Raw genomic sequence first — 26,414 nt, forward strand, 5'->3', positions numbered from 1 at the left:
TTTTTGAAGGAACTATAGACAACTGCCCCAGCAGAATCCATCCCTCACCTAAATGTATTCTAATAATTAGAACGACTCCATGCCTTGATATCATAGCATTCTGCACTAGTAACAGCTGTTGGCAGCTGTAGGGGCTTTTGCGCAAGGCACAGCGTGGACTGGTTTTCATTTGTTTTGCTTTTTCTGATTGACAAGGGGAGTTCAATCAGAAAATGATTAAACTCCCCTTGTCAATCAGAAAAGGGGAGTTCTGTCAGGGAATGGAAAATATTTGAAATGAATTCCAAATATTTACGTAGTCCATTGAGTATTATGTAATGCCAAGGACTATACAACTTCTCCCTTTTCACTATTTTTGCTGAGGTTTAGTATTAAGTTTATAACAAACTCTATTTTTATTTGTTTGTTTATACAAGAGTAAATTACAAACAGGTCAATCCACTCCTGGGATGTTGTGAGTTAACCTGACAATTATTAAAATGTAGAGCTGCCTACTTCATGCTTTAGGGCTTTAGAAAGGTCTGATTAATATATGTGAGTGTATTTCTTAGTTAACTATTGAACTGGTGTCAGAGAAGCATAGGGTTCTGGAATCAAAGACCCATGGTACAATCCAGGTCTACTCCTGCCTAGCTGAGAGACAGGCCAGAAACTTACCTCTTTAACGTTATTTTCTTCATTAGTAAAGTGAGACTACTACTACTAACTCTCATTGAGCTATTAGGAGATTTAAATGAGATAATGCATACAAAGTGCTTACCACAGCTTCTGTTGTATAAGTGATCAATACACATTAGGGGACCAACTAAAATGCTACTTACGATGGTTACCAGACCATCATAAAGGAACGTTCTGAATTGCTCTTGTTTTGCCAGTGGAGCAAAGCAGAACAGCATGTTTGGGAAACAGAATCATCTTATTTCAAATCTTGGCTTAATCATTTATGAGCTGTGTAAAATTTTAAAATGGGAATGATAACATCATAATATGTATGCCTTAAGTTTAAGAATACATGAAATAAACTTTGTTTTTTGAATTTTACCATCCAGTGATACATGCTGTAATTTGTTGTACATAATTCTAAGCATTTTCTCAATGGAAAAGAGCTAGATATTTTTATACAATTGGTATCAAACTGCACATACTGTTTTTAGTAACTACTTTTATATATAATCATACTGGGGGGGGGGGTGTTTTCAATCTCATTGTTTGAGGGCACTGCTATTTTTAATTTTATCTTTTACCCTGGAACATTTGAGAGCTTTGTCCCCCTGCAACATCCCCTCACAGATTATAGGGTCAGGAGCATCCCTGAACATAACTATTTGGGCTAACATCTAATTACATGGTCTGGATAAATTCCTAGAGTGAATCAAAGGGTGAGATTATCTGAAGGCTTTTAATCCTTATTTTCAAATTGTTTACTATAAAATTTGGATCAATATATGCATCTATGAGCAATAAATAACACTGACAATTTATAGGGTCAATTCTGGGTTTTATTTTGTTTTAAAATGTTTTCTAATTTGGTTTAAAAAAACACTGCTTACATTTGTATTCCTGCAGTTATTAGTACTGCTAATCATTTTACGTGTTAATATTATACTATTTTGTAATTATTTTTTGTTCTTGTATTTATTGTATTATTGTGACATCTTTGCAGATTAAGAACATTAACCATCCTTTTGCATGTATATTTCCAGTATGTCAACTCATCACCACATTTTAAGTGTATCTCTTACTTTTAAATTTTACCGTAATTTTGATACTGATTAGTATTTAAACAGTCAAATCTATTAAGCTTTCCGTGACTAATTTCTTTGTTGGTTTACAAAAGCTATTTAGAAAGGCCATTTATTTAATTCTGTGATTTAAAAAAATGCATATTTTATTTTTACACATTAATTTTGAATTTATTGACGATTTAGCTCTTAAATTCATTTTGGTGTAAGATGTGAGGAAGGTAACTAAAAATATTTCAATCCCTTCTGAATGATTGGCCAGCTATTGTGAGAACATTTGCACACTTTTTGAAGCACCGATATTTCTTTACTGGTTTATAATACTAGCTCTATCATAGCACACACAGTTTTTGGTTATAGCAATCCACAGATATGGTGCAGGGATTCTGGAAAATTGTATACCAAATCTTTGGAAAATATACACTAGCAATCAGCTCGTGTAGAACATGTCCTCACCACTTTCTATGATGGGCTTCTGATGGTCAAAATAAGCAATTAACTGACACAATGGGAGGGGGATGCTGCTTATGTCTGCAAGGAGAATAACGCCCTCTTCAGCATGAAAGACTCTAGAGAAGACCAGCATCCTTTGGGCTTCTGGAAAAGAGTCTTCTTAATACTAGGCAAGAAGATAAATTTAAGACAATGGCCAGAAATGTTCATAAACCAAGATAATTTTTCTGTATGTGCCTATTTTATATGAAAATCAAATGTTAGGGTATCATTTTCCATAATGATATCACTAAACGTAAAAAAAAAAAAGTATTACTTCAGGTTCTAAAGTTAAAGAAGTACTAACTTTCTTTTTTTTTTATAGAAACTATCCCAATAAATGCAAATAATTAGCATTTAATTTCATGTAAAATCTTGTCAATTAACGTAGTCATATAGGGCCAAGTTTAGTCATTTATCTTGCAGTTTAAGTCATCATTATGTCCCAATTGCTGGGAAAAAATATGCAAGTTCAGTATAGTAAACCCTACATATAATTTAGAGGCAAAGAGCGATGGAGACAAATGAAATACTTGCCAATGCCCACACAAAAGGTACATTATAAAACTGAAGAGGCCATCTTTCTCCCACCTCCTCCTCCTCCTGCATACGATCAGTATCACGTGTCTTCACAGAAAAGACACCAACTGCGTTAAAGACGAACACCATCTGCCAATGCCAGTTGACACAGTCAAATTGAATGGCCTTGTGATTTAAATTTAATGAATTGCTAAAATATTCATGTCAAGATTTTCCTGTTCCATAACCTCTATCCTGTCTAATTTGCAAGCCAACATTGTGTAAGAGATGTCACTGTAATTTGAAATACAGATTCATAGTCCTAGACTCATTATTGGCAACAGCTGTGGTTATTTTTGGCATCCCAAGAGACAATGGAAGCAGTAAACTCTTCATGAATGGCTACTACAGGAACCATGGACTCTGCTTCACAGGTTTATTTCTTCTAATCTAGATTAATTGTAGGCATTCCCTGTACATTGTCCACATCTAGAGGCCTTGGTTGGTATGTAAGGCATCGCTCCTTCATGGAGAGAATCATCTGCTTCTGAGGCTCATCCAGTTGGCTATAGGACCTTATTTTCAAGCATTATTCACAGTGCTCTCCATGTAATGATACAGAGAGACGCAATATTTACCCAAACTATCTTAAAAAACAACCCCTCTCCACTCCAGAACTTTACTTGCAGTGAGCGCAAGAACTCCAGTGTATGAATTTATAGAATTTTTCCTGTTCTTTCATTATAACTTTGCTTCCTGAAATTTCCCCTGTGGATAACACAGGTATGATGGAACCATTTTGCCAAAATGTTGAAAGGAAATACACTTGCCTTTAAAAAAATTATTTCTTTACCGTTTTTATTGGGTGTTTGTGACTGCTGCTAACTGTACACATATAGTTCAATGGAAGGTAATCGTAAAATTTTGCCCTAATTTAATGTTATCACTAACAAAGCACTTTTGTAAATAGTTACTATTTTTTTTAACATAATTTCACTAAGCTTTAGATAGGTTGCTTAGATACCAACCAACTTAGGTTATAATGTTCAAAATATACTTGGGTTTTATAGCGTTAAGTGGATAATATGAGTATGTTGTGGAAAACTCAGGCACAATTTTGCAGCTATTCCCAGTAACTGAAAAAGAATTCACCCGATATCCACAATTATTGGTACCAGCCAACGTACTATTTTTTAACATTTATGGCTGTCTCCTGTAGCTATCACTGAAAAATAAACCATATCCAAACTTTTAAATTTTATTTAGCTTACGATTTTATGCGTAGGCTAAGCCAAGCTGGATAGTTCTTCTGGTCTCAAGAGGACTTTTTCATGAATCTGAGTTTCCTGATCTTTGTTTGCCACTGGATTTTCTCCTATCTCTGCCTGAGCTGGGCAACTGGGCTCACTAGGTTCTGGTCCACATGGTCTCATCCTCCTGCAGACTAACTGGGACTTTCCACATGGTGGGGGGCAGAGTCCCAAGACAAAGAATGGGAGTGTAAGATCTTCTGGGTATAAAGTTCAGTACTGAAACATTGTCACCTCTACAACAGTCTATTGGCTAGAGCAAGTCCCTAGGTCAGTGCAATAGATTCCACCTCTTGATGAGAGGAGCCGCAGTCTCATTGAAAATAGAGTAAATATAGGAAAGAAAGAACTGGAGCCAATTTTCTATTACGACAACGACTCTGAGATATTTAAATATGGCTTCTGTCATAAAGTGTGAGGCCAGCTAAATCTAGACTTCTCCCACATTTAGGGTCATGTCTAATTTCCAGAGCTCTTAGTTTTCTCCGTTTATAAGCATGCATTCTGAACTGCATCCCAGTACGACAGCAAAACCTGTCTCTGTGTGCTGTCTTTCTCTGTCCTACAGTGCAAAGCTTTGTACATACTATCTTCCAAATAAGTAAAATATATACCCTATTATTCTATCAATATCACTTCATCACCTTAAATCTCAATATTGCAGATGTTTTTAATTTCTAATATATTAAAGAAATTTAGTATAAATAAGTAACATGCTAAAATTTCATGATCTGAAGCGAAATATTCTATATATAATTTACTGTTCTGAAGATTAATTCCAGAACAAACTATAGTGCCTTACAAATATATTTAGCATACTAAATTATTATAAGTAGTAGATACATGATCAGAATAAAAATTTACCATGCTGACTCAAGATCATTCAGAAAATGTGTGCACAATGGTTGACAAACCAAATTATCAAACAGATATAAAGTCTATTTACACAGTGCCCAATAAACTAGTCAGAATTATTTCTAGATTTGTTTGTTTGTTTTACAGTTGACAAACTTAACAGTTGCCTCTTAAATTCACCGTAAGACTCCACCTTGGAGGTGTTATTTCCTATGAACCTACTTTATAGCTGATGACAAATTTTGTGAGGAAGCTCTATTTGCTTTCTGTAATTCAGTAACTGCCATTCTCACAATGCAGTTTATATTAGGATTCACTTTTCCCTAAAGTTTGTGCTCCCTTTCTTTTGCCTCTTTATAAATTTGTTTTGTCATCTCTAAAATGACTCCTTTATAATTGAGTAATTTTTGTGAAGAAATAAAATATCAGATACATTGCCTAATATGTGTGGGGCAAGTTGCAACCAGTAAAATCTTCCTAAGTAAATAATGTGTGTGGCACAGATGTTCAGCCACACAATTATATACACATATATATTAATACATATTAATTTAAACCATATGAAAGTTGCTATTTTGTAGGGCATAAATGAATGAATATTTTCAATTTCAGAAGATACAATTAAAAAAAGTATATATATATATATATATATATATATATATACACACACACATATATATATAGATGTCATAATATATTCACACATACAGAGGGTGTCAAAAAATGCATGTACATTTTAAGAAAGGAAAAAAATGCATTAAAATTGTAATACTCAATATATACTGATAACAATAGATGAATACAATTCATATCTGACTTCTGCAATTACACGAGGTGCTTAACATGGTTACCGTCCGTGTAATTTTAATAGAGTTTTTGTCCTTTCTTAAAAAGTGTATACATTTTTTTCGGTACCCTCTGTTATATACACATATATGCTCATATCACTTAATGGTGGAGTAGAATAAGAGGAAATCAATACATTTATATATTGAAGGGTATCCAGATAGTAATCCAAACAGTAGATATATAGGTCATTGCTTTTTGAGGTTCCCTGTGGCAAATGTACACAAAGGATGTATTCTACGCAGAGTATTTTTCCCTTCATTTGAAGATAAGCTTTGCAAGCAAGTCACCAGCTAATGGCTTTTAAATATATTTTTGTTGTTGTTATTGTTGTTGTTGTTGTAATGGAACAATTTGTTCAAATGGAATTTGTGTTGTGCTCCAACTTATGAAAAGGATAAAAGTGTATATATTTTGACAGAAGCTAGAAGTGCAAGTCCAAAATCTTCCAGGTGATGCATGACATTTATACAATTTGAATAGAAATGTAATAGTAGAAGTTTATATTATCAGGTAGATTCAGTAAGACATCAGACTAGAGTTTTGTGGATTGAACAACGGTGGCCTGTTGCCATCATCACACATCATTTCTTAATTTAATGTCAAAACCAAAACATGCATGCAGGTTTAACTATTTTTTCTTCACTTTATATTCTAAAGTTCAAGTTTAGTCAAAGTGAGATTTGGGAAATGGCTACTGTTGAGCAATAATGAAATAGAAGGTATCATTGGTGGCATGTGGTAAATTCTAGAGAAGCAGATATACAAACTTTACTTAATCTTAGTTCATTTTCTAATTATTTGAAGCATACTTGTCCTCCTACTTGTGATATAGGCATCTTAAGGAACAACATCTATTATTCCTCAATGTTTGTTATAACACCCTCTCAGTCACTTGAAACAATGCTTCCCAGATAGTAGAGACTCTCTAAACATCTATTATGTTACTCAGACACAGAAAGGGAGATGAAGCACAGAGAGGGAAACCCCTGAAATGTGAAGATAACCTAAGAATTACTGGCAAAAAAAAACAGTGACCCCTTTAAGTAACACCAAAGAGAAATGAAGAAATTTGGCACAAGCATTTCTCCCTGCATCTATTTATTAAAGTTTGGTCTCTTTTATGACAGTTATATTTAAATCATGCCATATTTCTTCACTAATGCTTTGGTGGTCACTAATGAAGGGATTTGAAAAATTAATCCAAAACAAACCACATCAAACATCACAGAGAAAGATATATTCATAAATGTGAATACTAGTCATGCAGTGACAAGGAAAGCTGCATTTCCTTGTATTAAACTGAAAATTTCTTTTACAAAAGCATTCCTACTTTAATCAATAAAAAAACAAGAAGAACACAAAGGTAAGCTTGGACTGAGTCAGGAGTGGTTTGGGAACACATCAAAGGGGTGTTGGACGGCAACACTCAGAAGCTTTGAAGAGTCTGATTTTGAAGGATGGTGCAATTGTTCAAGCCAGGTTTTTCTTTTCTTTTTTTCCAACTGAATTCTAGCCCAGTTGCTCATTTGTGAAGAAACTCTAGTGTCAATGAGGTATTCTCAACATCCAAGTTGTTATATGGTCAGCTTTTACTACGCTTCAGATACTTTCATATGGTTATCTCATGTAATCATCAAAGGATTTTGTCAAGCAGACAACATAATTCTGATTTTATAGACAAGGAAAACAAGGCTAAGTGACTTTAATTAACCTGCTCAAGTTACTACAATTAGTAAGTAGGGGGACTGGAATTCAAGTCTTGGTCCATTTAATACTAAAATCTAAGCACTCATTAAACCATGCTGCCTTTGAAGAAAACACTAAAAAAATGAAAGAATGACTCCCTAAGAATATATTATTGAATGATCTTACATTTCACATTGTTTTTAAAAATTCTGTCTGATAATGTAAATGTCTACGCGTTACTTTTCACTTTTGAGTTGTGAAATATGTACGATTAAACTGTGCCCATTTATACTCTCCAGCACAATATAGATTATCACCAACAAAAAACGAAAGGTTTTAGAAGTTATGGTATTGAAATGGCTTACTGGCAGTTGAATTTGCATTACCTTAGGCAATCTTCTCTTGGATTCAGAATTATCTTTGGGAACAAAGTCTTTAATGAGCAGAGACCGGTCATAATTAGCATGTTCTGATTCATCCAGGTAATCCTTATCTTTTCCTAGGGCTAGAAAAGAAACAATTTAATCCATTTTTATCCTTCTTCCTTTTGTTTCTTTTTACATGTACTAATCTCTCTTTTTTTCATGTTTTCCCAAGGCTCAGTGAAATACAATTTTCTTATGAACCATCCATCCAATAAGTAAACCCAAAAAATTAATAACATGAAAACTAGCCTGTTAGTGAATTAATACTGACACTACTATAGCTTTCATAAGAATTAAATGTATCTCTGCTATTTAATGTACTTAAACTTTTTGAAAATAAAATTAGAATTATGCCAATTCAATTGGACACATCATGCCTTTTGGAACTTGAAGACATATTTGTAAGAATTCAATATTTATTTGCTTAATTAAAAACTGCATAATTTTGAAAATGTTTTCTTAAAAGTTGGAATGCTTTGTAAATGTGAATTTGATTTAAGGGTGTTAAGAAGTCTGAGAAACCATAGAAGAAATGCTAAGGAACATTACAGGAAAGATTTAAAAAATATTAGGAAATTAAAATGAAACTACAACTGCAAAAAGGAGAGGTCATTGAAAGTGATAATTATGATTGGAATGATAAAAAAAGGGTAAGACACTGTAATATCAATCATATATAAAATGTATATGAGTAATGAAAAGCTATAATCAATGTGAAATGATATAAAAAAGAAAATTTCTATGGTGTCTACAAAAGTACTGTTGACACATTTCACAAAATTCATATTCCATGTGATACAATGTCTCTTCAAATTCAAAAACAGAGAGATTCCCATACATTTAACCTTTTAAAATAAAACAAAATATTTTGAAGAGAGGTTTTTTTTTCACCCTTCAATCTGTGAATACCTATCAAACACAAATTTTGATATGGACAACTATATGCAATATTTTAAAGAGTTCAATCATTTGACATATTATTGTGACAGAAGAAAAAACAATTTTGTTTCTAATGATGCACTGATTTCTTTTATTAGTAAAGCTTAAAGTCTGCTATATCATGTTATACCAAGTTTGTAGTATTAGGTTCTTAGCAGAGGGACAGACTAAGATTGGACAGGTCACAGTATATCTTAGGATGTAATTAATTGCCAATTATGTTGAGATGCTCTAAACATTTAGGGTTATACCTAGACCTGCTAATATAGTCAATACTAATTCATGGTTAACATTTACTGAGTAAATACTAAGAACCAGAATATTTACATGTATTATTTCCTTTAATCCTAATAAAAACTCCATGAAGTCCGTATGATTTTTACTAAAATTCAATAATAAATAAAGGAATATGGAAATTAAGTAGTTTGCCAAAGTCATCAACCAGCAAGGTGTGCATCCGTAACTGAAACACATCAGGATCTGACTCCAAAGCTGATGTTTGGAAAAATACTATAACATCTCCCCTAGATTCAGGTAAATTCCAGTGTATTCATGCAATAGTTGTTATTAAACACCTAGGACATGTCACACATTCTTTTAAGAGTTGGAGCTGTAGCAGCAAACAGAACCCTGCCTTCGTGGCACATTCAAGTAGAAGAAAAACAATAAACAGAAACAAATTAAGTAAAATATTAAGTGTGCTCTGCAGTCAGTGCATTGAGGAAAAATATAGTAGGGAGGAAGGATGCAGGTGTCAAAGGTGGGGAGGGATGATGTTACTTTAGTACAGAGAACCGTAGCAACTTTTGAGCAAAGACCAGATGAAGTGAGGCAGTAAGTCACATGGGGGGTAAAGTGGAGGAAGAATGATCTAGATGGAAAAAAAGAAAAAATGCAAAACCTGGACTTGCCTTGAACTGTTGTCAAGTAAGTGAGAAAGAAATTGAAATTTTGGAGTTACTTTATTGAACCCGTTAACCAAAATCCTACCATGTTCAACTTGGAGGTTTGTAAGGCCCGCGGTGCTTGGCATTTCTTTCTTTCTTTTTTTTTTTTTTTATTTCTTCTCCTCCTCTCTGTTCTCCCTTCTCCTACCTTTCCCTCCTTCCCACTCTTCTCCCCTCCCTTTCTCTTCCTGTCTCCCTGTCTTTCTTCCTCTCTCTCAATCTCTCTCTCTGTCCCTCTTTTTCTTTCTTTTGATATTAAAGGGCAAGATAAAGATTCTAGTGTGGTTAAACGGCAATAGATAAAGTTCACATGCTATTGAGGGGCGTGAACTGGCCTGTGGGTCACAAAACCATTATTTCTCATCCTAAATTTGCCATGTCCAAATAATGTCAATTCCTTTCACTGAAAGTCTATTTCTTCATCAGTAAAATGAAGGTTTTGAAGATCTCAAAGGGTCCTTTAAACTCTAAAAATTATTCGTTTAATCATTTAATGTTTACAAAAGATAAAATGTAATTTATATTAATGTATTTCATTTTCCATGGAATACAAGAAATACAATTGGCAGTTTTTCACTCATTTACACCCACTATTCCACTCACAACTTAATGTTTTAGGTAGATGTTTTTATTTTTTCTTTACTTTTGTTTGAGGGTCCCCCTCCCTTTTCTTTCTCTTAATTCCTATATACAAATATTCTTGCAACAGAAACATCCTTCCATCATCATTGTGCTGGAAGAAAGCTTAGTTTTGAGACTTGCCCAAGACAACCAACTTCAGGAAGCCTTTTCCGCACCTTTCTGCCCCAAGGCCCCAACTGGAACTCATCATTTTATCCTCTGAATGGCAACACATTTGTGTTTTTTCCTTTTTCTCCTTCCTTTTTTCTTTTGTTTCCATTTCACTTTCTTTTTTCCTTTTACTCATTCTTTCTTGTCTTGTCCCCTTCTTTCCTTCCTTCCTTCCTTCCTTCCTTCGTGTGGATCCTTCTATTTTTTTCTGAATTTAGACAAAGTTATCTTAGAGCCCACGTTTTCTCTATAACTTTTACTTAATTTCCTAGAGTTTAGCACAGCTGGTCATTAGTAGATGAGTTAAGAAAAAGAAAAAAATGTACTTGTTATTTTGGAAAATCTTGATCCTAAATGATACAATTTTAAATTTCCTTTTATTGTTGGAAATGTATGTATGTCTACCTTTGTTATTGTCATTTTCCTTTGAATTATACAAAAGGACTCTTTTGTATTTCATGATAGCTTTCTCTTTCCCTTTTATTATTCGCAAGATTGCAAACTCCTATCATTCTAATGTAAGTGATGTAAGTGGTACCACTCTCTTTTACAATGTTCATAAAATGTTTCCTCAGCTTAGAAACCAGAATTCACTATTCTTAATGACTTAATGCATACTTTTTCCTAAATATCCAAAGATCTTAAAGTGCTTTGCATTCTTTTCTAAAAGATACTTGAATTTTTCTTACATTAACTTTATACACAATACTACTTACAAATTTTTACTGTGGATAGCTACTAATTATTTAATAGTATGCATCAAGTACCCTTCATTTATTAAATTACTCTATTTAGTTCCGTAGTGTACTAGAGACGAGCCTGAGGATACAGTAGCAATCACAATGAACAGAATCCTTACCCTCATGCAGCTAACAGTGATGGAGGTAAGAAAAGAACAAATGTGACACTTATTCAGTAGAAGGTAATATGGTCAAAAAAGGAGGGCAGGGAAATAAAAAGTATGGAGAGGGCAAAAACTTGAAATTTTAAATAAGGTGGTTAAAGGTAGCTTCTGAGGTAACATTGGAGCATGGATGCCGAACTAGTAAGTGAACCTCTGGGGGAAGAAGGTCACAGGCAAACAGTATGACAAGTGCAAAGGCCCTGGGGTGGGAGCATTCCTTCCTAGTCTGTTCACAGACAAGAAGACAAAGTGTGGGTGGAGAGGAGTGAGCAAGGATGAGGGTACATGTTAGAGTCGTAATGGAGGAAGTGGGAGCATATCAGTGAGAGTTGGTGGCCATTAGAAATATTTTGGTTTCCATTCTGAATTAAACAGACAACTATTGGAATAATTTGAATAGAGGAGTGACATTACCTATCTTAGATTTAACAAATCAGTCTGGTTGCTGAGATGAGAATAGGCTGAAGAGTCCAAGGGCACAGCCAAAGAGTCTAGTCTGAAACTATTACTATAATCAGGGAGAAATGACGTGATTTGGATCAGGGTGGTAGCAAGATTGAGAAATGGTCAGATTAAGGATGTAGTTTTAAGGAAAAGCTAATAGAATTCTATTGGATATGGTATACCGTATTTCCCGAAAATAAGACTGGGTCTTACATTAATTTTTGCTCCAAAAGATGCATTAGGGCTTATTTTCAGGGGATGTCTTATTTTTTCATGTACAACAATCTACATTTATTCAAATACAGTCATGTCATCTTCTTCTGGAACATCATCATAACTCTCCAAAACCCGAATTCCGGCTTGAATTCCTAGCGACTTCATTTCCTGTTAGAACCATTGGCCCCAATCTCTCATGTCCAGCAATAGAGCTCTCCTTAAGTGAGCACTTCTTGTCCATGTAGCCTGTTCATAGTGCATTGACAACACAGCTTTCAGGGATTTTATACCATGAATTCTTCACCCAAGTCATGACCTCTTGCAGGCTAGGCTTCACAAATTTTCCATGCTGATTTCTTTCCATTCTATTTTCAATGTAGTAATTGATTGCCATGCACAAATGGCCCTTGAATGGCTTATTTATTGCAATATCAAGAGTCTGGAGATAGGCAATCATTCCTGCAGGAATCATTATTTGATCTATTCTTCTTTCTGCAAGGAAGTTCTTCATGTCTTTAGCGCAGTGAGTGCTGGCTGATTCCCGACTAGCAGACCTTTTTGATCACCTCGCAAAACAAGTGGCAGCATTAATCGACCCACTTCCTTATAACTGCTTGTGTGCACCAGGCTTTTTTGGTTTCAAGAAATAAATGACTGTTCAACCTTACCTTTCTTGCCCTTAGTGATGATTAGAGGTGGGGCTTTCTTCCAATCCAGACAATTTGCCAAAATACAGGTAACACGTGCACTTTCGTAACCAGTGGAGGGAATGTAGATTGACGAGGCACTTCTCTGATCAATTGTCATTTGAGATCCTTGGCCCATAAACACTGCAGTTTCATCCATAGCAATCATGTTGGAGAGTTGATATTTAGAAAAGTCGATGCCATCAACATAGGACTTGAATGCAAGTGCACGTTTAATAACTTCAGTATCTTCCAGCTTGAACAGTGTTGTCGATCTTAGAGACAGTTCATATCGCTGAAGGAAGCCATCCAGCAAGTGTTATGATGCTTTGAATTCTTCTGGGGATATTTCTAACTGTGGTGCTACTGCAAGGGCAAATGCTTGAATATCAAGCCTTACACACAACCAAAGCCTTTGCTCTCCTGCCAGCAATATATATTTACAGATGATGTCTTCCAGCTCAGGAAATAATGGTTGCCGACCTGATCCACACTTGCACTTCTTAGCATTTCCCTTGTCCACCTGTTGACTGAGGTTATCATATTCCGCTCGCCATTTTCAAACCATGGGGAGATCCAACTTTTTTCTCTGCAGAAAGCCGTAAGATTCTTGCCCCAGGAGTCCTCCACTATTCCTTTCTTCTACTTGATGGAATAGATCTTTCTTTTTGCACTCATCTTGTCTGGGGGTCAAAATATACCTTTAATATATACCATTAAATCAAATGTTAATTGAAGACTTACGAGACAGGAGTGGCAACAAAAATGATGACCGTTAAGAATGATGGTCCACACAAAAGCGACGAAAAATTGCAGGCACCAAATTACGGAAAACGTTTCTTTATTTCACATGAGTGCATTAAGTACGTCCATTACAACACACGACATATTGAATTATGAAGATTCATATTAGACACAACCACTTACATTCGTTATTAAGTACGCACATTATTCGTGCTTTGTGTCTGTACTCCGATTGGTCATTCGACAATAAGTCTCGAGTTCACCTGTTTACATAGGCATTTACCTCTCGTCCAAAGGCGCCCGCTTGGGTATTTACAAATACTTAATTATAATTTATATTATCATTCATTTTAAGTATTAATGCCAATAATATCTATTTATATTTAATTATATATTAATATTATTATTTTATAATTCTATACGTCCATCGTGTGTTGCAACGGACTTACTAAATGCATCCGTCTGGCTGATGATCTTAACTGGGGCTTATTTTTGCGGTAGGGCTTATATTACGAGCATCCTGAAAAATCATAGTAGGTCTTATTTTCTGGTTAGGTCTTATTTTAGGGGAAATGCGGTATGAAACAGAGAAGTCAACAATAATTCTAATGTTTTTTGGCCTGAGCAACGAGAAGGGTGCTGTTTTCTACACATTATTTTACTAAATCCTTAAAAAAAAGTATTGTTACTAGCCTCCATTATCTATGACGAAATTTAGGTAGTTACCTAGGATCTTCCATTTGGTGTGTGGCAGAATTAGAGCCCAGGAAATCTGGCTCTAAGATTTACATTCCCAGACATGATGTAATACTGCCTCTGGTAGTATTGAAGAAATGATGATTTTGGAAACTTTAAAGCAACAAAATATTCGCAAAGGGAAAAAAAAAGTGAGTTATAAAAAACATTTTGTAATATATTTGAATGAAAAAGTATGAAATCTCTAGATTATAAACATAGCTAGCTGTCTATTCATTGAAGTTGACAATGATGGAGATAAATATTAAAATCCTAATAAAGACAATCAACATACAAGTTATAAAGGTAAGATAAATTTAGTAAAAACACATTTATTTTTATAACATATATTTATTTTTATGTGGGTTAATATCTCTGTGACCAAAAAATTAAAATAAAAAGGGTACTATTTTATGCTAGCACATAAATATTCTTTTGCATCTTTTGTTTTTAATGAAAATATCCATTGCTGGCAAGATCCTAGAGAAACTGATATAGTCACGTATTTTCTGTACCAATATAAATTACTAAAACTTTTGGAACAAAACGTTTTGACACCAAAGTGTCAGCATTTTAAGAATGCAACTGGAGAGTGTTCCTAAAACCATAATCAAAAAGAAAGATAATCTATGTTTGCAAGAACATTCCCCCAAGCCTATGGATACTGGAATATAGGAACAACTGCCATCTTAATAAATAGTAACTCCATTCTTCCAGTTGCACAAGCCAAAATCCCACCTCCTAATTTTCTCTTACACTCCATGTCTGATCCCTACGTAAATTTGGTGACAGCAGGAAGCAGTGCTTTTCCGCTTTGCTTTGCTCTTTGGCACACATCACTATGGAACATGTAGTGTCTTTTCACTTTCTCTGAATTTGTCATCTGTTTCCCTCACTAAGGCATTTGTGGGTCAGGTTTTTACTTTCTTTCCTTTTGTCATCTTTTAGTTCACTGCATTATCCTCAACATTTAGAACAGGATCTGACACATAGTGACCTTTCAATACATATTTGTTGAGAGACTAAATGGATTTAAATGTTCAGCAAGTTCTGTCTGAACTGTCTCCAAATTTTATCTAGAAGCTGATAATTTATTAACACCTGATTATAGTTTCTTAATCCAAGCCACCATTATCTCTTGAGCAGAAATCTGTTAATAGTTTCCTAACTGATCTTCCTTTTTTTATCTTTTGCATCTAACGTGCGGCAGCCAGAGAGGGGCTCTTTTCAAACCTAGGTTAAATCACATTAAATCTCTATTCAAAACCTTCCAATAGTTTTGTAGCTCCAAGTAAAAGATGTAGTCCATCTTATGACACACGGGGTCTGAATCTTTTGGCTCCTTACCAGCTCTCTTCCTTCTCCCGCAACCCTATCTTCACTCCCTCCAATCCAGCTGCACCGGGTCCTTTGATATTAAGCATGCTCTCACACAGGGCCTTTGAACTTGCTCCTTTGTCTGCCAAGAATGCTCAATCCGTATTTAGGCCAGGGTTCTGCTCATGCAACTGCATCAGAGACTCTCTCAGTGACCACCACTTCTAAACTAGAACCTCCTATAGTTCTCTGTCTCCTCTGTAAGTCTTTATTACTTTTATCAGGCCCTGACATCAAATGATAACACACACACCACATGCATGCTATATATGTACATATATATCAGCAACTGGAATTAAATTATGACATGGATATATAATATATGTGCTATATCTTTATAATATATGAGGTCTGACAATTAAGTTCGCGAACTCATCCTAGAAAAAGTGCTACAGACAACATTGCTGAATATCACAACGGTCACCTTCGAAGTACTCCCCTTGGGAAGCTATGCACCAATGCCAGCGCCTAGTCCACCCTTCAAAACAATTTTGGAACTCTTTTTCTGGAATGGCCATCAGAGCTGTCATCATATTACCCTTGATGTCCTGAATGTCATCAAAATGTCTTCCTTTCAATATTTCCTTTATCTTTGGGTAAAGAAAGAAGTCATTGGGGGCCAGATCAGGTGAGTAGGAGGGTGTTCCAATACAGTGATTTGTTTACTGGCTAAAAACTCCCTCACAGACAGTGCCCTGTGAGCTGGTGCATTGTCATGATGCAAGAGCCATGAATTGTTGGCAAAAACTTTTTTAAGTAGCCTTTTCAGCACTTCCAAATAATAAACTTGGTGAACTGCTCGTCCAGTTGGTACAAGTTCATAACAAATAATCCCTCTGATACCAAAAAAGGTTAGCAACATTGCTGCAACAAGTTCACAAAATTGTTAGACCGTCGTATATGTATATGCATATAAACACGTATGTTTTGTATGCATATATTTGTGCTTTTATCTATATGAGAGAGAGCGGGAGTTATTGTCTCCTCCCACTGTGAGTGACAGCAGTGTAGTGGCTGTTTTGTTCACTGCTTCATTCCTGATATTTAGTTCACTTTTTAGCATATTATAAGCACTTAGCATTTGTTGAGTAAATTGATGAATGAATGGTATATTTACAGGAGTGAATATTTTCCATCCGTTAAATTGATAACTTTACAGATTGCCAACATGCTTAAAATATAGTATTAAGTTAAAAAGCTGTTTTCTGTTATTTTGATATATTTTATTTTAAATATACTTTCCCTTCTGAATGCAACTTTGTAAAATTATGTAAACTTAAGGACTAAGAGTGAAAAACTACGGTATGAAAAGAATGTAAAGCATTTTATTTATTTTGGCTGTGTAATGGTAGTTTTCCCCTCTCCCTTAGATATATTTCTGTTATTCTTGCAAGAAGGATGTTTGTATCATAAACAGCAGAATTTTAAATATAATACTTTTTGTACTTACTATTAATACCAATCACATTTGAGAGCAACAATAGAGAGGACCACGTTGTAGTTTGATTAATGAAGCTACCGTATTTCCTCGAAAATAAGACCTAGCTGGACAATCAGCTTTAATGCCTAGGTCTTATTTTCGGGGAAACAGGGTAATCTCTATTCCATTGGGAGGAACATCTGAAATATAAATAAAACCTACTAAGGTGTTTTGGTAGGTTTGTATTATTTGTATGAAATTTGCCCCATGTGGTGACAAGACATTTCTTTCAAATATGTCCAGAGCGTCAATTAAATTTCAAATAAACTTAATAGCTTAAGCAATAACACTAAATTATAATACCAAATGTATGCATGTGTCCTTTCCTTAAGCGCCTTTCCTCACATTTTAGCATTCCTGAAATCAGGATGGGGTAAACAGCCCATGTGCTTATTTAACATGGTAGCACCCATTTTTCCTAAAAGAGCTTATTGCAATTAAGAGTGTCTTAAAATCCAGGAAGTTCAATATTTAAGAAAAATAAACATTCAAAAAACAATAACACTTTATTTTCTGGTACAGTAGATAACAGGATAACTGGGTTGTGACAAATGAAACTCTTGCTGTTCTCCAGTAACAGAACGATAGGACAACACACACACAAATAGACGAATCGGATTTCATCAAAATTAAGTTTTGTGCTTTAAAGAATACCATCAAGAAAGTGAAAAGACAACCTAAAGAATGGGAGAAAATATCTGAAAATCATATCTCTTAATAAGGGACTTGTATATAGATATCTACAACTCTTACAACTCAATAATAAAAATATAATCCAATTTAAAAATGGGCAAAGGATCTGAATAGACATTTCTCCAAGAAAGATACATAAGTGGCCAACAAACACATGAAAAGATGCTCAACATCGTTGTCTTTCAGGGAAATTCCACTCAAATCCCCACGGAGACCACTTCACACACAGTAGGATGGATATGATCAGAAAGACAGACCATAACAAGTGTTGGTAGGATGTGGAGAAATCGAACCTTCCTAAACAGCTGGTGGGAATGAAAAATGGTGCAGTTGCTCTCAAAAACAGTCTGGAAGTTCTTCCGAAGTTTTAACAGATACCATAGAATCCCACATTCTGCACTTAGGTACATACTCAAGAGAAATAAAAACACAAGTTCACACACATACAGACACACAAAACTTATACACAAATACTCATAGCAGCATTACTCATAATAGCCAAAAAAGTGAAAACAATCCAAATGTCCGTCAACTGATGAACGGATAAACAAAGTATGGTTTAACCATACAATGGAATGTGATAAAAAGGAATGAAGCACTGAATGCTAACGTGGATGAACTTTGGAAACATTATGCTAAGTGAAAAATGTTAGTCACAAGAGATCAAATATTGTATGATTCCATTTATATGAACTGTCCAGAATAATTTAAAGAGACAGAAAGAAAATTAGTGGTTTCCTATGGCTTGGAGGATTGGGGTGAGAATAACATGTGATTACTCATGAGTATGGGTTTTCTTTCTGAGCTGATGAGAATGTTCTAAAATTGATTGTGGTGATGGGTGCACATCTATGAATATACTAACCACCAGTGAAGTGCACACTTTAAATGGGTAAATTGTGTGGTATGTGAATTTATCTCAAGAAAGACATTATACTAAATAAATCCAAGATTCTCAAAGCTTAAGAAAATAATTTAATGTGTTGAAGCAGGGTGCCTGATACAGCAAAATGAGAACTAATAATGGTTTCTGAAACTCAAGTTAAAATACTGGTTATGTCATTTGTTAGCTTAATGGCAGTGGGTGAGTTATAGTTTTTTAATCTGAAATTAAAATCCTCTCATTCCAAGGATTAAATAGGACAATCTTGTGACTTGAACACATTAGGTACTGAAGATATATACATATATATATGTATTATATATACAACATATATGATATATATGTATATATATGAGATATATAAAGGGGAAGGGCAATATATATACACACACACACATATATATACACACACACGTATATATGTGTGTGTGTGTGAGTATATATATTGCCCTTCCTCAATTATTTTTGCAGCAACCTAATATATATATATTTTTCCCCTTCGGCCTTTCTTTTTCTTTTTTTAACAGAAGAGAATAACCAAATTTAATTATGTACATACACATGGGGGATCCATAAGCACATGAGGCCCAATAGTTCAGACTTATATGCCATGACCTAAGGAGAAGGTTTGAGACTTCAAAAGGTTTGAGACTTCAAAAGGGAGGAAGGCAATTCACAAGAAGATGGAAAAGCAAATGTTTGGTAAACAAATGTTCACAGGGGCATGCAGAGACAAGGGGACACAGCATGGACTCTGATCTCTAGGCTTTGGTGTCGTCCACCACACCTGGTTCATATTATACTTCCGTTATGTACAGTGATAGCTCCCTTCCTAGAAGAGGTCCTCATCTAAATTTTTTTTAGACAGTAAAGGGGAAGGGCAAAGTTTCTTCCTGAGTCTTTCGTTTCTTAAAAATAAAATACGCCTCATGCCAGAGAGACATATAATGAGATGGCAAGTTGTGTTTTCCTACACTGCAAAGTGTTTACATTTTCCCTCCTCCAGTCAGAAAAATGACACTTTTTTACTTGTCTCTTCACCATGAGAACATGGTAGGGTTCCCGGAGGTAAAACCCATAAGTGTGGCGGCCCTCAAAACACTGGGCCCTCTGTTGTTTCTCATTCTCACGAGTGCTCCCAATCACAATCCAGAAATTCATCAAAATTAACATTCTGGTGTTTCTTTCGTTCATAGTTCTAGGGATTTCTGCTCCAGAAAAGTTGATCTTGGCTGTGATTCTCTGTATTCTCTTTTCTCTCCATATTTCCAGGAGACAGTGTATACTGTGGTCCTTTGGCCTTTCTTTAAATTCACAATTCTAATACTTAGGACTCTACAAAACAAATTATGTAAATTGGGGCTACCAAAAAGCCGTATCATCCATTTTAAAGCCTAAGTAGATAGGAAACACTGTAATTACTTTGAGTATGGCAACGAACAATTTAAAATTTAATTACAAATCCCTTTTACAATCCATCAGTAATATGATTTATGATGAAAACTTTTGTTGAGTTCAGTGGGAATCCATTAAGTCCTCTACATTTTGTTTGCAAACCATCAGCAGCTCAAAGCTTGAGGGGACTGAGCAGTATAGCAGGCCACTGCTATTGCAAGATAAACCTAAGGCCATCTCTGGGAGTGTAATTTTAATAGCGAAATTATTCCAGCTCAATCATTTTTCTTTATTATAATGCCATTTACTTCATTACTTCATTACATTACATTATTACTGCCAGAGCATCTGGGAATGGAGAAGCTAACTCTTGGATAATTTAAAATATGTGTGAGTGATCTTATTAGTTGGTCTCAACTTACTTGCAACTGTGCAACCTTCCATTCATTGCTAATGATAGTGTGTTCCAGGACTGCCATGGTAGTTGAGGTTGAAGATTAAAATAATAATAATAATAACAGTCTAAGGTTATTGTCATACTTCATAATTTATTTGTCACCTCCAACATATATTTTCTTACGTCTCATAAAAGCTCTTAATTCAATTCTGCTCAAACAATATCTATGCACATTATAAAAAGGAATCAAACCGTAATGTTGGTATCTCCATGTCACAAGTCAGGAAACTGAGGCACAGATGGTGTGTACCCTTCCGGTTAGTGATAGAGTTAGTACCTGAAACTGGATCTTCTGACTGCTAATAAATTCCATGATTTTTAAGATTATTATTCCACCAAAGTTTCCTGTGAAGAATAAATCTAATGGTTCATGCATGGTTTACTCAGTGGTTAAAACGTGGTGATAATGAAGGTCCAGACTTATTAATCCTCTCTTGTTCCTTTGTTGCCTACTTCTCCCTAACACTACCATTGTTCTAAAGTCCTGATGTTAGCCGGTCTCAGTGAGGGTACTGCTGGAGCTGTACCCAGTTAACCCCACAGCTACACAAATCATGCAATAAACAGCTTTACACTATGCCAGTCAGCCAGTGCTTATTCTACCCACATCCATCCTTCCATGCATTCACTGTATCATCGGGTACCCATCTATCATTTAGTCGATAATATGTGTAAGGCAACGTGAATAAGACGGAGGTAAATCGCAATTATTACCACCTAGGGAACTGAGCATGACTGGAGTCATATCCAAAGTGCTATGATAGCAGAAAGGAGGAAACATCTAAATGACTGTGTTAGGAAGGATGTCACATACCAGCATTATTAAAATGGTATTCTCCTACTCCTTAAGAAGAGTGAGGACTGATGGGATCTAAATGCTCTACAAAAGTGTTTGTCAACACGGTTTAAATGAAAAAATGAAACATAACCAGATTATATCCTCAGTGAGAAAATAAGAGAGTACTGATTCCTAACAGGTGAGAAAAATCAGTGGTGAATGACATCATGGAGATCCAAGTAATGAGTGAATTACACAGCAGACTCTCCAAAGACACGTGTGTATTATTATTCTCTGTCGTTCAACCATTTGTCCGTCCTTTCACTGATACTAAAAATATATTTTGAGCACTTACTACATGCCAGGTACTGTTGTTGATTCTGAATGACAGGTATCAACAAGATTGACAAATCTGTCCTCTCGAAACAGAAAGCAGAAGAAACACAAATCACGTAAATTCAGTTAATACTTATGTATTATGAGTAAAAATAAATCAAGATTAGGAGACACAAAGTGGAGCTTGAGTGAATTGGCTTTCTTTAAGTGTACGGTCATGGGATAAAAGAAAGCTAATTATAGACAAAGAACAAAAGAAGTTTGGATTGGCTGCAGCTTGTGAGGAAAAGGAGGCAGTAGGAACTGGCCTTGAGAGGCCAAGCCCAGAAATCCTGTAAGGCCTCTGAGGGCCACAGGAAGGAGTTCACATTGTAAACGGAATGGGAAACCTGGAGGGATCTGAGTAGAGAAGTAATGGGATTTAATTTTCCTTTTATTACAGCTTCCTGTAACTGCTGTGTGGAAAACAGACCATAAGGAGGCGAGCTGGAGCAAAGGGACAGATTAGGAGTTATTACACTAGTCCACCAAGCCATGGTGGCAGACTGGGCCAAAGTGTGGCAGTGGGTATAGCACTTGCAGAAGAAAATGGTGAGCAGTGTCAGACTCTGAATATAATTTGAGAATTGAACCGAGGACTTAATGTGTTTAATAAACAACTGAATAGATTTATGGTGACTATAAGGCTGTCGCAACAGGAAAATAGTATGTTCTTTCCGTGCAATTCCCTTATTTCTATAATCCTTAAATAGGCTGTAATGTTAGTAGAAAGTTCTTTTTTACATCATTAATTTGTTATTTTCCATCTTACTAACAAGAAAAAGGGGTGGGTGATAGTAGCAGGGCTGCTAGAACTGATGGACAAGATTATGGTCACACCAGGACTTGAAGTTCATTGTTATGTGGATCAGCACTTTCCAGAATGGTTGTGTGTGTGTGTGTGTGTGTGTGTGTGTGTGTGTGTGTGGGTGTGTGTGTGTGGGTGTGTGTGGGTGTGTGTGTGGCTGGGGTCATGGGGTGAAATGATGCTCTGGCTTTGTGAGTTGCTCCATGAAAAGTAGAATAAAAGGGTCAAACATGGCAATAGAAAGAAAGAAAGAAGAGAAGCAAACAACAAAATTCGAAATGTACCAACCCGATTAGCTTTCTTTAATCAATCATCTCCCAAATATATTTTCCCATGCAATGTTACCCCCGTCTTCCACTGCTCCCATCCTCATACTTACTATCTTTCAGAGCTAGTGTTCTATAGACATCACTAACCACTTCTCATTTTAAAGGCTTCCTATACATTGTGGTGATTCAGAGAGAAGGTGAAGGATTAAGACTTCCTAGGTTTAGAATCTCAGTTCCCCATTGGCTAGCTACACAGCATTTGGCAAGTTGCTTTATCTCATAGTGAATCAGGTTCCTTATCTGTCAAAAGAGGCTAACCTAAAAGAGGTTATGAAGGTTAAGTGAGATAACTTAGATAGAGAGTTGTGCAATAAGAGCTCAGTAAATTACCCTTACTCCACTCTGCCTTAAGAATTACATTTTAGTGATAACAGAAGCAGCTGATTAATGAAGATATCTCTGAGCCCAGTGGAATTTGATGTGAAAGATAAGCTTAGTGAACGAATGAATAAAGCAATGAAGAAATACTTGTTGAATCTGTATGATGATGTGCTAGGAGTGGTGATGAAGCTATGCCTTTTCATTTAATTCAACAATCTTGCAAAGTATGGATCACTAATCCCAATTTACAGATGAGATTACTGAGGCTCAGAGACGTTAATAATATGCCAGTCACACAGCTAGTAGATACAAGAATAAAGATCTTACCAATATCTGGCTGGGAAAACAGCATTACATTCATACCATACTACAAATCCTGTTGGGCAACCTTAGTGGAAATTTTCAGCTCTAAACCAATAAAACTATAAATATGCCTTCTTCTCTAGCTCTCATTTTCAACAGTGAGGAATACCCATCCTCAGTGAAACAGTGACCACATACAGTTACTTCTACCTCGGCATTAATATTCTCATGGGGCAGTTCAAAATAGTTCACTGTACTAAAGAAAAACCATTAATTAGATGCATCAGTCAGGTTCCAAAAATCATAGCAGAGCCTGTTGGTACTTGGAAATTACCATGCATTAACCAACCCAATGCTAGAAGCTGGTAGTCTGTACTCTAAAAGCAAAAATTAGAGAATGTAACTTCATTGAATTTAAAAGAGAGCATATATTCCTAAAGTACTTACTCATGTTTTATTTAATTACACTCTTCATATATTTGATGTCATTGTGCTTGACATCTTCTCAAAAATGATTATAAGACACACATTATGGATATGACTCAAAAATAGTGCTTCCTAGTCAAGTGTTACATCCAGAAGGGTACCTGGAATGCTTGGTGATTAAATTAGAGTCAGCTAGAGCTTCACTGTCACCTTCATTATAAAGGCAAACACCTCATGTGTACATGTTTTATACTCTTTAGAAGCTGTGATGTTTCTCTGAATTGAATGAATGATAGCTTGAAGTTAGGCGGTGCTAAGATATTGAGTATGAGGTACAATGCCTGCAGAGATATAAATACAAGTCAAGTGTGCTGAATGATTGAGACATACTAGAATGGTGAGGAAAGAAATGTGAGGATAGAGCAAACAATTCTATTAAGCATTTAGAAAAAAGTTTAGTATCTGTGAATGTAAGCTGTCAAAAATAAGATGCATGGAATTGAAGTCTGCATGACACGAGTGGCTGTTAGGTTATTAACTAGTACTAATTTGGGAGAATTATTGTTGAAAGGTTCTGTGCAAACTGTACCACCCATATGGATATTCCAGACAAGGTTTTTCCTATTTTTATTTTCTTATCAGAACATAACTAACAGTAACCTGTTTCAGAATCAATTCCTAAGAGAAAGACCTTTGTACTCTAAATGTATTTGTTTGGATGAAATGTTCTTTCTGACGTTGTATACGGAATGAACCTGCTGGTGGCTATCTTCCTTTAATTAAGAAACTTAATAAGCCAGCATTGTGTCTATGCCACAAACACACAGAAAGGAGTATTGTAAGAAACACTACGAATTTGCAGTCATTCAGAATGCTGTTATAAATAACACAGCTCATCGTTAAAAATGTTTAAAAAAGTACTTTAACAATGTTCTCAGAGAGAAATCAAAATATAAGTTTTAGGTTAGAAATTTTTAATCCTGGCTACATGTAATATTGACCTGGTGGAACAGTTAAAAGTGTGGATACCAAATGCACTCCCCAGACCATTTAAAACTGAGTCTCTGGAGTGGGTCCCCAAGGAGTTTTAAAAGCCTCCGGGTGACTTGAAGTGTAGCCAGGCCTGAGAATCCCTGGTGTCGGAAATGCACCCAGTCCACCAATGCGTTCAGGAGTGAGAACTCAGGGCTTAATTTCTGCAAGTTATACATTCACTCTGAGGTTGTAAAATAAGTGTTGGGGCAGATTAGTATCACTTTTTGATAAATTCTGGCTTTATTTTATTCATATTCAACTTATAGAATGGAAAAGCCGCAGTTCGAAGACCTTGCTCATAGGCAAGTGGAGGAAACAACAGATTTGAATGTGAATCTTGATCAGATGAAGAAAATCTTACATGATAACAGCAAAAGGTCAAAGAGGAGACTGAATAAATCCATCACTGTTATAGGAAAAGTAAATAAAATTTACATTGCCTACTCATGGAGAGTCAGAATAGAATCTTTCAGCATCGCTATTATTCCAAATACTGGGTGACTATCAACTAGTTTCAAATTTCAGTTTTGAAAAACTATTCACTTGGTTGCCTCTTTATTTTGTCGATGGTTTCTTTTGCTGTGCAGAAGATTTTAAGTTTCATATAGTCCCATTCATTTATTTTAGCTTTTACTTCCCTTGCCTTTGGAGTCAAATTCCTAAAATGCTCTTTGAACCCAAGGTCCATAAGTTTAGTACCTATGTTTTCTTCTATGCAGTTCATTGTGTCAGGTCTTATGCTTAAGTCTTTGATCCATTTTGAATTAATTTTGGTACATGGTGACAGAATGGGAGAAAATTTTTGCAAACAGTGCCTCCGATAAGGGGCTAATATCCAAAATATACAAGCAACTCATGTAACTCAACAACAAAAAAACAAACAACCCAATTGAAAAATGGGCAGAGGACCTGAAGAGACATTTCTCCAAAGAGGACATACAAATGGCAAATAGACATATGAAAAAATGCTCAACATCACTAATTATCAGAGAAATGCAAATAAGAACCACAATGAGATATCACCTCACCCCAGTCAGAATGGCTATCATCAACAAGACAAATAGCAACAAGTGTTGGAGAGGCTGTGGAGAAAAAGGAACCCTCATACACTGTTGGTGGGAATGCAGACTGGTGCAGCCGTTACAGAGGCAGTGTGGAGGTTCCTCAAAAAATTACGAATAGAATTACCATATGACCCAGCAATCCCTCTCCTGGGTATCTACCCAAAAAATCTGAAAACATTTATACATAAAGACACGTGTGCTCCAATGTTCATTGCAGCTTTGTTTACGGTGGCCAAGACATGGAAACAACCAAAATGTCCTTCGATAGAGGAATGGATAAAGAAGTTGTGGTATGTATACACAATGGAATACTATTTGGCGGTAAGAAAAGATGATATAGGAACATTTGTGACAACATGGATGGATCTTGAGAGTATAATGCTAAGCGAAATAAGTCAGACAGTA

The 26,414-nt window shown here is 35.5% G+C and overlaps 1 protein-coding gene across 3 annotated transcripts in view; it reads right to left on the bottom strand.

Moving 5' to 3' along the window:
- ANO3 (anoctamin 3) overlaps positions 1–26,414 on the bottom strand; it is a 344,736-nt gene that overhangs the window by 146,267 nt on the left and 172,055 nt on the right. For all 3 annotated transcript variants that reach the window (XM_033120578.1, XM_033120577.1, XM_033120579.1), the window contains one exon: positions 7,840–7,958. In XM_033120578.1, the coding sequence (XP_032976469.1) occupies positions 7,840–7,958 (119 nt within the window). The remainder of the gene's footprint in view (positions 1–7,839; positions 7,959–26,414) is intronic.

The sequence above is a fragment of the Rhinolophus ferrumequinum genome, chromosome 11 (assembly GCF_004115265.2).
Source record: "Rhinolophus ferrumequinum isolate MPI-CBG mRhiFer1 chromosome 11, mRhiFer1_v1.p, whole genome shotgun sequence".
Taxonomy (NCBI): Eukaryota; Metazoa; Chordata; class Mammalia; order Chiroptera; family Rhinolophidae; genus Rhinolophus; species Rhinolophus ferrumequinum.